The 10,072-nt window shown below is 30.1% G+C and overlaps 1 protein-coding gene across 1 annotated transcript in view; it reads right to left on the bottom strand.

Moving 5' to 3' along the window:
- The window catches only part of LOC119673526 (protein alan shepard), a 252,310-nt gene that overhangs the window by 174,926 nt on the left and 67,312 nt on the right, over positions 1-10,072 (bottom strand). Inside the window, exon 3 of the mRNA XM_038084819.1 lies at positions 6,197-6,490. Coding sequence (XP_037940747.1) covers positions 6,197-6,490 — 294 coding nt within the window. The remainder of the gene's footprint in view (positions 1-6,196; positions 6,491-10,072) is intronic.

The raw sequence follows: 10,072 nt of genomic DNA, 5'->3' as shown, positions 1-10,072 counted from the left end.
AATAAATCTAGCCGTATGGTTATTCAACGTTTCCAAAATAAGGTGTATTGTTAAAGAGCCTTGGTATGTACGTAACTCTGATCTTCACCGGGACCTCGACATTGTATATGTAGCGGACGTCATTACAAAGGCTATGTGTCTCCCTTATCCTATGCAAACAGATCGAAGATTAAATCGAATACTACCCAACGATCCTGTTGGTATTTAGATTAAGTACTTTAAATTCAATTTTATATTTGATAAACTAAAATTGCTTGTTAGTTTTATTATAAACTAGTTGCAGTATTATATTAACAATACAAAACCAAACAAAAAAGGAGTAAAATAAATAATAGTAGTGCTTATAATTCTTGAATAATATTAGTTGTTAATAGTAAAAGTAATTTTCAAAGTGTTATGGCTTGGAATATATAGCTGGGTATATAAAAATGTCCTAGTAAAGTATGTTTACAAATTATTAAGTATTAAAGATGAAGGTTTTTGGCTAGCTGTATAATCAGCCAAGAATTCAATAATGCTCGAAACTTCTCTATGAAATACAATAGTTTCTATTAAGTAAAATAATCATTATCGTTATAACTTACGATAATTGGCTTAACAAATTCAATTAATTAAAAATAAAAAAAAATTTTTGTTGTTACAATTCATTACTGTTCGAAACCTCTCTATTAAATACAATAGTCATAACACCGTCATAACAGATGTTGAAATTAAAGATTGAGTTTTTGGTTGACCAAATTTTATTAATTTAAAATATAAAAATTTTTGTTGTTGCAATTCACTACTGTTCGAAACCTCATAGTTAGAAATTTTTTAATAATTTCTCAAAAACACTCTATGTTCTTATTATGAATTATAAGTAATAGATAATTTAAGGAGCACTATTTGCAAAGGTGACGTAAAGAAAAAGGATATGATAGAATAACACACCCAAATTGCTCCATGTATACGTGTTAATGTCTTCATAAACCAGTTTAAAAAATATGACAAATGCTATACCATCGCCTAAACCAATCCTTAACACATTTTTGTACGGTGATTCGGAAATGGCTTCCAACTCATTCAGAGATTTTTCTTTAACGGCTGGAATTGACTCAAAACGCTTTCTTCGAAGCGAAAATCTAACCCCGGAATCACATGTCAGGTGGGCACTGAAATTGCCAAATAGATTAGTTTATCATGCCAAATGCTATACCATGGACTGAACCAAGCCGTAATACACTTTTTGTCAGCGATATATAATTTTCAGTAGCTATATATCTACTTAAACATCGTGATAAGTATATGGAGTTGTTGTTGTGAAAACCATAACCATTGAGCACCCTTAATCTATTTTTGTATTATAATTAAATTTTTATTAAGTTTTAATTTATGTCAGAATTGTTAGCACTAAAAATTTATTGAAACATCGTGATAAGTATATGGAGTTGTTGTTGTGAAAACCATAACCATTGTGCACCCTTAATCTATTTTTGTATTATAATTAAATTTTTATTAAGTTTTAATTTATGTCAGAATTATTAGCACTAGAAATTTATTGAGAATATTTGCTCTAATAAGCAAGCAAAGTAAATGTTGATATACCTATGGTTTTAAACGATATCATATCAGTTCAGATTAGTTTCAGTTTTCTATAAAATATTAAGTTCATTGTTCAAATGAACAATGATATATTATATTATGTATAATATAGTATACATATAATATTACATATATAAAAAACCAAATATAAATCTCAAATTTATGTACTACATTCATTTCAATATATATTATAATTCAATTTACTACTATAAAATTCAAACAGAAATGAAATAAATTGACGGTTACACGGCACAATCTTATTGTAAAATATTTAATTTAATTTCACAAATCGAAAAACATTTAAAATTAATTAGATGGTATAAAATATAAATGAAGACATTCATTCAAAAAATTTCATTAAGGAAAATTGTAATAAACATTGATTTCTTTGACTTCATTAACTATTCCATTCAATCTATCGGTGGGTGATTAAGCTGCTTAATTGAAAAAGGCATCCTTCAGTGTTACGAATGATTGAAAGAAAATCAAATCATTAAGAGTATTTACAAAAGCATTAAAGGAGAGTGACGGGACTTCTGCTTCAGCTTCAGTTCCTGCTTCAAGTAAATGAAATGACCAATTGGAAGAAGCACTCATTGACATTGTCGTATTCGCCCAGAACCGAGTCGAGTGTGGTAAACACTGACGCAGCAATAAAAATGTTAAAAAAAAAAAAACAGAAACGCAAAAACGTAAAAAATTGACTTACGCACTTTTGCGGCATTTAAGATTAATTATGCCTAATTTGTATTAATTTGTTATAGTTAAGAACTTAATTTATTTTACGCATTTTCAGTGCTTTTTGTTGTGTATTTCAATGAAATTATGTAAACGTGTTTTACGTAAATACCCAAAGCAGAGCATTCTAGCAATGAAATTTGTAAAAATTGTTGGTATTAAGTGAAGATTGTTTCGTTGGAAATTTGCAAGTTGCGTTGTCTAAAATGATGATTTTTGTTATTATTATTAAACTGGGAAATTTTGCTCTGTGACCTAGATATCTATAGTGCATTTTACTGAGTCAAATAATCCTTAATAAATTAAAGAGTTCCATCGAATTCAATGCAATTTTGTAAGATGCGAGAGTTACAATTATGGAGGAATATACTTTTTCTAGCAGTTAAGTATTACTCAATTTTTTTACAACTGTGATCAAGTGAAATAAAGTGAAATTGTCAATAACTTTAAAAATCGTTATTTATTTTTCTAAAATTATTTTATCACCTTAACCTTAGTCTTCTCACTATACAACACTCTTACGCTAACATATCTTCCAACCCTGAAAACAATTATTATAGTTGATTTTCGGAATGTCTTTCCAAACACGTACAAATTCATTTTTTATTCAATTAAATTGAAATAATGAAGTTAGAGCGGTCTCTTTAGCTTAGGGAATAACTAGATATCATATCGAAAAACTTATACGGTTTTTATCTTCTTAATTGTGTCACACCGGTGTCCCCGGTACGGATTGTATAGCTTAGAGAATAATTACTGGTTATACGACGAATTCGATGATTGCGCAACGATATGAGTTATTATAAGGATTATAATATTATAAAGAATAATATTATAAGGAATTATTTAAGAGTCGGTCTTAAAGAACTCACATATAAGCCGTATTCTATTAAGAACATGGACAATTAGAATATAGAATCTCCAGTTGTCTCTGTGTCATGCTAAATGTCGAAGTACGTTGTCGCTTTTATCAGTTTCGGTGTATATGGTTGGTCACTAGGGCGTTTTTGGTCGGTCCCTCCTCAAGGTTCCTTGGGGGTCCCACTCTATTGTGACGTGACATATTTCATCGTAGTTCTTCCTTAACGTATGTCCTTGTTAGTTGAGTTTGTGTCTCTTGATTTGCATATTAACATCCTCTTGCTCAGTTACGCGTAAAAGCTCTTCATTTGAGATGGTTCTTGGCCACCTGTAATTTTTTAATTACAGGTAACATATAACTATAATTATAACTATAACTCGAACAAAAATTTTTTCCCTTACCGATAGGAATATGTGGAAAGTGCATTCTATAAGTCGAATTATTTTTTAAGTATTAATGCATTTTGCTGTTAGGGGAAGTCCCTTTTTCCAAACCAAATGTTTAATTGTGTTCTTTCTTATGTTGTTTCTTTGTGCTAATGCCAGTCGCTGGCAGTGTAGTTTAACTTCCAGTTTAATTAAAATTATTGCATAGATTTTTAATAAGAGATAAATATTACCGATTAAATTTTAAGAAAAAAATGGCGCAACATCAATTTATTTAGTGCTTGTTATTTGCTATACAGATATGGCCCTGATTGGGTAGATACTTTGCTATTGTTTATTGCTAATAGTTTTCTTTTTTTTTTCCAATATATTTTTATAAAATTGTGCCACTTGTATAGCTGATGGCTATAAAAATAAAAGGTTTGTTAAAGAAAAAATTTTGTAAAGATGTAAATATCGAGGAAATGTTTATGTACGTTTCTGTACCAAACTATGTATGTATGTATGAATATGTATGTCTGTATGTAAGTTTGTAAGCAGTAGGCAGTAACATTTGTTGCAACTTTTGTTAATAATTTCTTTTTGTAGTTTGTGCATGAGTTTGTGAACAGCAAAAACTTTTTTAATAAATGTTTAAGCCTGCGGCATATGTTACCAAGGGGGAACTTTGTAATACACAAAACAAATTATTTATCCTTTCGATGGTTAATAATAATTTCGAACACTACATTTTTGGTATTGCATATTGAATTGGCATAATGAAAATAATTTCCTTTCATTTTCATTTGTATTTTGTTATGCTTGAGGTAAATTATTTCTTATGTAGTTTTTTTTTTTTTGCAGCATTTTCTATTCGTTATCCTTTCATCTACAAGATACGTATATTATGAAACATGTTTATTATGTTGTATACATACTTTAATCAATTATCTTGTACTTACTTCAAGAGCAATTTATATAATACTAATGACTTTAATGTGATATATGTAATTTGAACTAAAACTATCTTTAACACAATAAACCGCAGACAATTTCTTAAAACCCCAATAAATTCTTTCAGAAGGGTTTAAACTGTAACAAGCATTTAGTACAAAATTATTTGTGGTTAACTAAGAATTAAATAGAGAATGAAAACACAATATCCTTAAGAAATATCTTTTCCTTAAATACATACATAAATTGTGGTGAAGTACTTTGGCGTATCCTAAGATGAGATAAATTTCGTAAATAAGAAGTAGGCAAGAAAAATTTACGCATGAGAGTGCAAAAATTTCTATAAAATTGAATTTCACATTTCGGAGCATCAAATTAACATTTCGAGTACATTTATTTAATGCGATTTCCCTTTAGAGCGGAAGTCATAAATTTTGCTTTTCACCTCATTGCATTCACTTGAATAAATTCCGCCATGGCCAGACATACTCCAAACGGAAACACCCGCACAAATGCAGTCAATCAAAGCATTTAAATCATTCACAAACTTTTGATTGATGCGCGCGGCCACATAAAAAATATTGATGCGAAAATCCATGAAAAAAAGCCAAAAAAGCAAACTTTACATCTCCAAAAATGATGCATATTTTTGTATAAATTCTACTTATATATATATTTTTTTTTTTTGCAAAAATAAAACAGATCAATAGTAGAAAACTGCAAAACAAGGATAAAAAATAAAGGAAAATATCCTGCTTTCAAGAAACCATCAATAAAAAATCAATTTCAGATTTGAGTTGAAAAGGAAAAATCAATCTTCATCAGCAGGATGCCCGTAATACAAAGAACCTGTACAGGTTGAGATTATTATTCTTAGCTAAGGCAAGGTTTGAAGTTCGTAGAACAATGGAGTTATTGGAAAAGGATTATAAATCATTTGAGAGCAAAAAAGTCCTTTTTTTTATCAGCAGTTGCTTTAACTTGTGTGTGCATAAGCGTGCGAAATTCTTTTAGAATTTTTCCATAAGAACACTGAAGGAAAAAATAGAAAGAAATCATTTCTATTGTGAACAGTAGAAAGTATTAAAGTATTTTGGGTTAAGGATCAAACTGAAAGTGACATAATTTTTAATTTTTTGTTAATATTAAAAAAAAGCAAAAATAAAAAATTTTGACGATGTAATAAACAACAGTTGATACTCAATAACTATAACTGACAGAAATGCGCTATACAGTCCTGTCGGCTTATAGTAAACCAATTATATTGTAAAGTCTGTTTAGAGTATCTAGGTTGTAGACTATATCAGGCTTAACATTTTTTGTTCAAAATTTTCAAATGCTTTCTGGCTTAGAAAAACCTAGTCCGCTAGGTATTAAGTTTTTGGCTCACATCTATTTCCCGCATTTACCATAAAAATATTTCCGAATAGATGTTATTTTTTTATATAGGTGCAGAAACTGACCCATTTCAATATGTTTTAGATTTTTTATAGGAAATAAATATCGAACAGTTAGTTTCAATCACTCATTTTAATATTATTTCGTTGCAATGCTGTTGAAATTAAATTTAGATATATTAAATTTATATATATATGACTATATTTTAAAAAAGTATTTTTTAGTGATAGAAATATCGTTAAGAATATATCTATTATTCTTATAAAAACTATATATTAAAAGTTAATGATCGACTTACCGTTGTTGTTGCTGGAGTTGTAGCTGTATGTGGTGTATAAGCAGCATATGCTGGTTGCGGTAATGGTGCTGTATATCTGTATGCTTGTTGGGCTGCAGCGGCTGCAGCAGCTGCTGCAGCTGGAGCGTATCCTTGTGGTGTCCAACTAGCACCGCGATATGGAGCACCTGCTAAGCCACCTGCTGCTGCTGGACTAGTCATAGCTGGTCGTGGAGCTCCTTTTATTGCAACCGCCGGAGCTGGTGGCGGAGCGCCCGGAAATGCTGTACGAGGTGGTACTGTGGAAGAGCTTCCCTAAAAACAAAATTTTTTATATTAATAAAAATATTTTAATTTTAAAATTGATATATAGAATATATATAGATTATCTTCTTCTTCTATATATATAAAAGAAAAATGTGTTATTGTTACACCACTTATAACTCAAGAACGGCTGAACCGATTTAGCTGAAAATTGGCAGGGAGGTAGTTTAAGGCCAGGAGAAGGACATAGGCTGAACCGATTTAGCTGAAAATTGGCAGGGAGGTAGTTTAAGGCCAGGAGAAGGACATAGGATACCCGTTTATCCCGTTCACGACAAAGTAGGTTTTGAAATTATCAAATTTTTGATATAAGAAAATATTTTATTAAAATTTAACAGATAGAAATATAACTTAGTTAATGTGTTTTTAAAAGTTGTATTAGATCAATATAAGTTTGTGTTGCAATAAATATCGTTTTTAATCAATAAAACTACCTGGTTGTTGCAAACTCAACAAAATAAATAATTAACAATTATAATGTATGGTATGGTTGAAAATTTGAGTTTTTAGTTTTTTAATAATGCCGCGACCAAGACGATCGAATCTTTCCCGACAAAGCCGTAATGCAAGAAGAATACGAAATACTGCAAATTTAAGGACTGAAGGTCGAGCGAACAACAGAGGTCAACAAATAGATAATTTGCGATGTGTACTAAAATACACAAATAAATTATGAATGATTAATGTAGGTATTTTTTTTTTTTTGTATTTTTTCCAATTAAAAAAAAACTGCTTATTTATTGCCTTTAAGGCGGAACAGAGTTCGCCGGGTCATCTACTAGTTATATATATAAAAATAATTAATGTCAAAGAAAAAACACACTTGCCAGTTAAAAAGTCTTTGAGTTTGTTTGATTATTATTTTAATATTATTTAAGTCATTTTAAATTGATTTTCAACTCTTAGTCAACATCTTGAGTTTGTTTCATTGTGATAAGTTTCAATATGGTTTAGGAATGCGTTTATACGTGCGTGTCCAATTAAATCGTTTTGAATTCCCGCAAATTAAGAAGTTTTATAAATGCGGTTTATATTGATCAATATATTTTAAAACTGAAAAATAAAATATGACTTATTTTTAAATTAAGTCGAAGACTTAAAAAATATTATCAATGCAAATGATATTGATTACGTTTTGTTTTAGGTGCCATAAAGAGGTATGCAACATTTGTTTCAGACACTAAAATTTGAAATGAAATTGCAACAATATTTATAGTGCTTGTATCGACCAGCAGGCAGCAGGCAGCAAGCAGGCAAATGCAAAAACATTTTTGGCAACCAAAAGGATTTATAGAAATAAATAAATTTTGCATTTAAAATGCGGGGAACAAACAGCAACTATAAAACAATTTCCAATTTTGAACTCACAATATCAGCAATGTAAAATAGCCGCAGCAACATAAATTTAAACTTTTGCATTGGCAGAAAATACATTTTAAGTTTAAAAATGTATACATAACAATTGCGATTGCAAGTGCAGTGCAGAACGTTTGAAAGTTTTCGATTTTTGGTTGTTTCATGCCACATCCTGTTGTGTTATTACTGTTGCTGTTGCAGTTGCAGATGCAGTCACAGCTACAGCTACATTTACCATTGCTGCTGCTGATAACAACTACAAATATAACACAGCTAAAATTGCTAGAACGACATCAACATCAGCAAGGACGGTTACAGTAAACAGCATTCGGGAGGCTAAAAACAATCACTTCAATTGCAACAACAAAATAAGTGCAATGTGAGTGGATGTGTAATGCTTGTTACAGCTTCAAATACGCCAGTATCAGCAGCAGAAGTAGCAGCAACAGCAGCAACAACAGCAGCAGCAACAACAGCAGCAGCAACCAAATTCGTTTGGTGATAACTTTAAATTAAAACTATTTCCGTTTGTATACTAAGTGCTTAGCTGCAGTTGAAGAGGAAATGCCATGAGAATTGGGCACTAAACTGATAAAAACCACAAAACGTATTTAACGGATGTAGTCATACATTAGATATTAGTAACAAAAGTAACTTGCTCTTGTGGTGGTTTAAATGCATGATTTATAAGAAATTTCGTTATCCTGGCATATAGTTGAGGTAAAACACTTGAAAACAAACTAAAATAAATTAGCGTATTATAAACAAAATTCCTTAAGCTAAACAATTATATACAATTGTAAAGATATATAATTTTTTCTAATTTTGGCAATATAGAAAAAATATTTTAGTAATGAATTTTAAAATACACAAGTTTGAAAACAATTCAACAAAATGATGGTGAAACGTGAAAAACATCACAGTGAGAGGTTAAAACTGTTTACCAGGCGGAGGCTATTCCATCGACATAAAGATATGTCAATCATGAAACTTATCAAGTCAATTTTGATATGTCAAACGGATGTAATTACATCCGGAGCAGCATAATTTCTAAATTTCTAAGATAATAAAATCTATATTCTTACAAATTGTCAGGAGGCTATTAACCACTACTATAAGTGGTCAATGTCCCTTCACAAAATAGTTCACAAATGATGACAAATATTTACTTATTACTCAGTAGTTATAATGCAAAGCAGCTTAAGTTTAAGCTCCGCGTTATGCGAATATAGAGAGAAATTACAACGTTGATGACTTAGGTAAATCGATCTCCTCGACAGAAATTTCCGTATCAAATTCTGTTCCTATAAATGACCGACAAAGATTTAACCATGCTGTTTATATTTAACCCGTTCTGTGAAAAGTCTTATAGATCGTGTTCCACATAGTTTTAGAGTGGCGTTGTTTTATTACACTCCAGAAGGAAGTGTTACTTTATTTCAGATACTTATGTTTCATAGTTACATTTAATATTTCAACTATTCATTCAAGATGTTAACACGATGTTCAAGTCACAAAGATAAACACTGAAATATCTGTTATCTCACTATTTAGACCTATTACGATACTAATTCCGGATATCACTAAAGAACCAACATACACGAGGATATCAGACAAGTACCTAAATGAATAAATGAATCCGGCTGGTTGTTAAATGCCTAACTCTCCTCCCAAAATCACGAAAAGTGAGAAAAGTTTTTGCTGTAAACTGAAAAGGATTCTACCTCTTCTAAATTTACCTTCAATAAGCATATTTATAGTAAATTGGATTTGGCATCAGTTTACAGAAGCAGTGGTGTATTTAGATAGGAGATTTGGAGCACAGATTCAATCTTCTTTGATAATAACATATACAGAAAACATGCTGCAAAAATTCCAAAAAAAAATTGGATCTTTTTTCGTAAATACTATATAACTATTGTAGGGACTCCATATTTTGTATATAATTTAAGACCACCGTTTTCAAAAACAAGCTAATTATTGTAATAACAATCATTATAAGTCATTATTGAGAATTAAAATTGTATCCTACATTGATTGCAAGAACCTATACAATCTACAAAATAGAAGTGCTCTACTTGCTTAAATAATACATTAAAATAAACAAAATCTTAGGTGCCAGCCAATAGCATCAAATTTGTAAAAAAGAAATAAAAAGTGTTAAATTTATCTACATAAATTAAAACCTATATTGAAGCTAGTGTTTTAAATATCTAT

The sequence above is a fragment of the Teleopsis dalmanni genome, chromosome 1, assembly GCF_002237135.1.
Source record: "Teleopsis dalmanni isolate 2A chromosome 1, ASM223713v2, whole genome shotgun sequence".
Lineage (NCBI taxonomy): Eukaryota > Metazoa > Arthropoda > Insecta > Diptera > Diopsidae > Teleopsis > Teleopsis dalmanni.
Note: the sequence above shows the minus strand (reverse complement) of the source record. Positions and strands in the feature narration are given on the sequence as shown.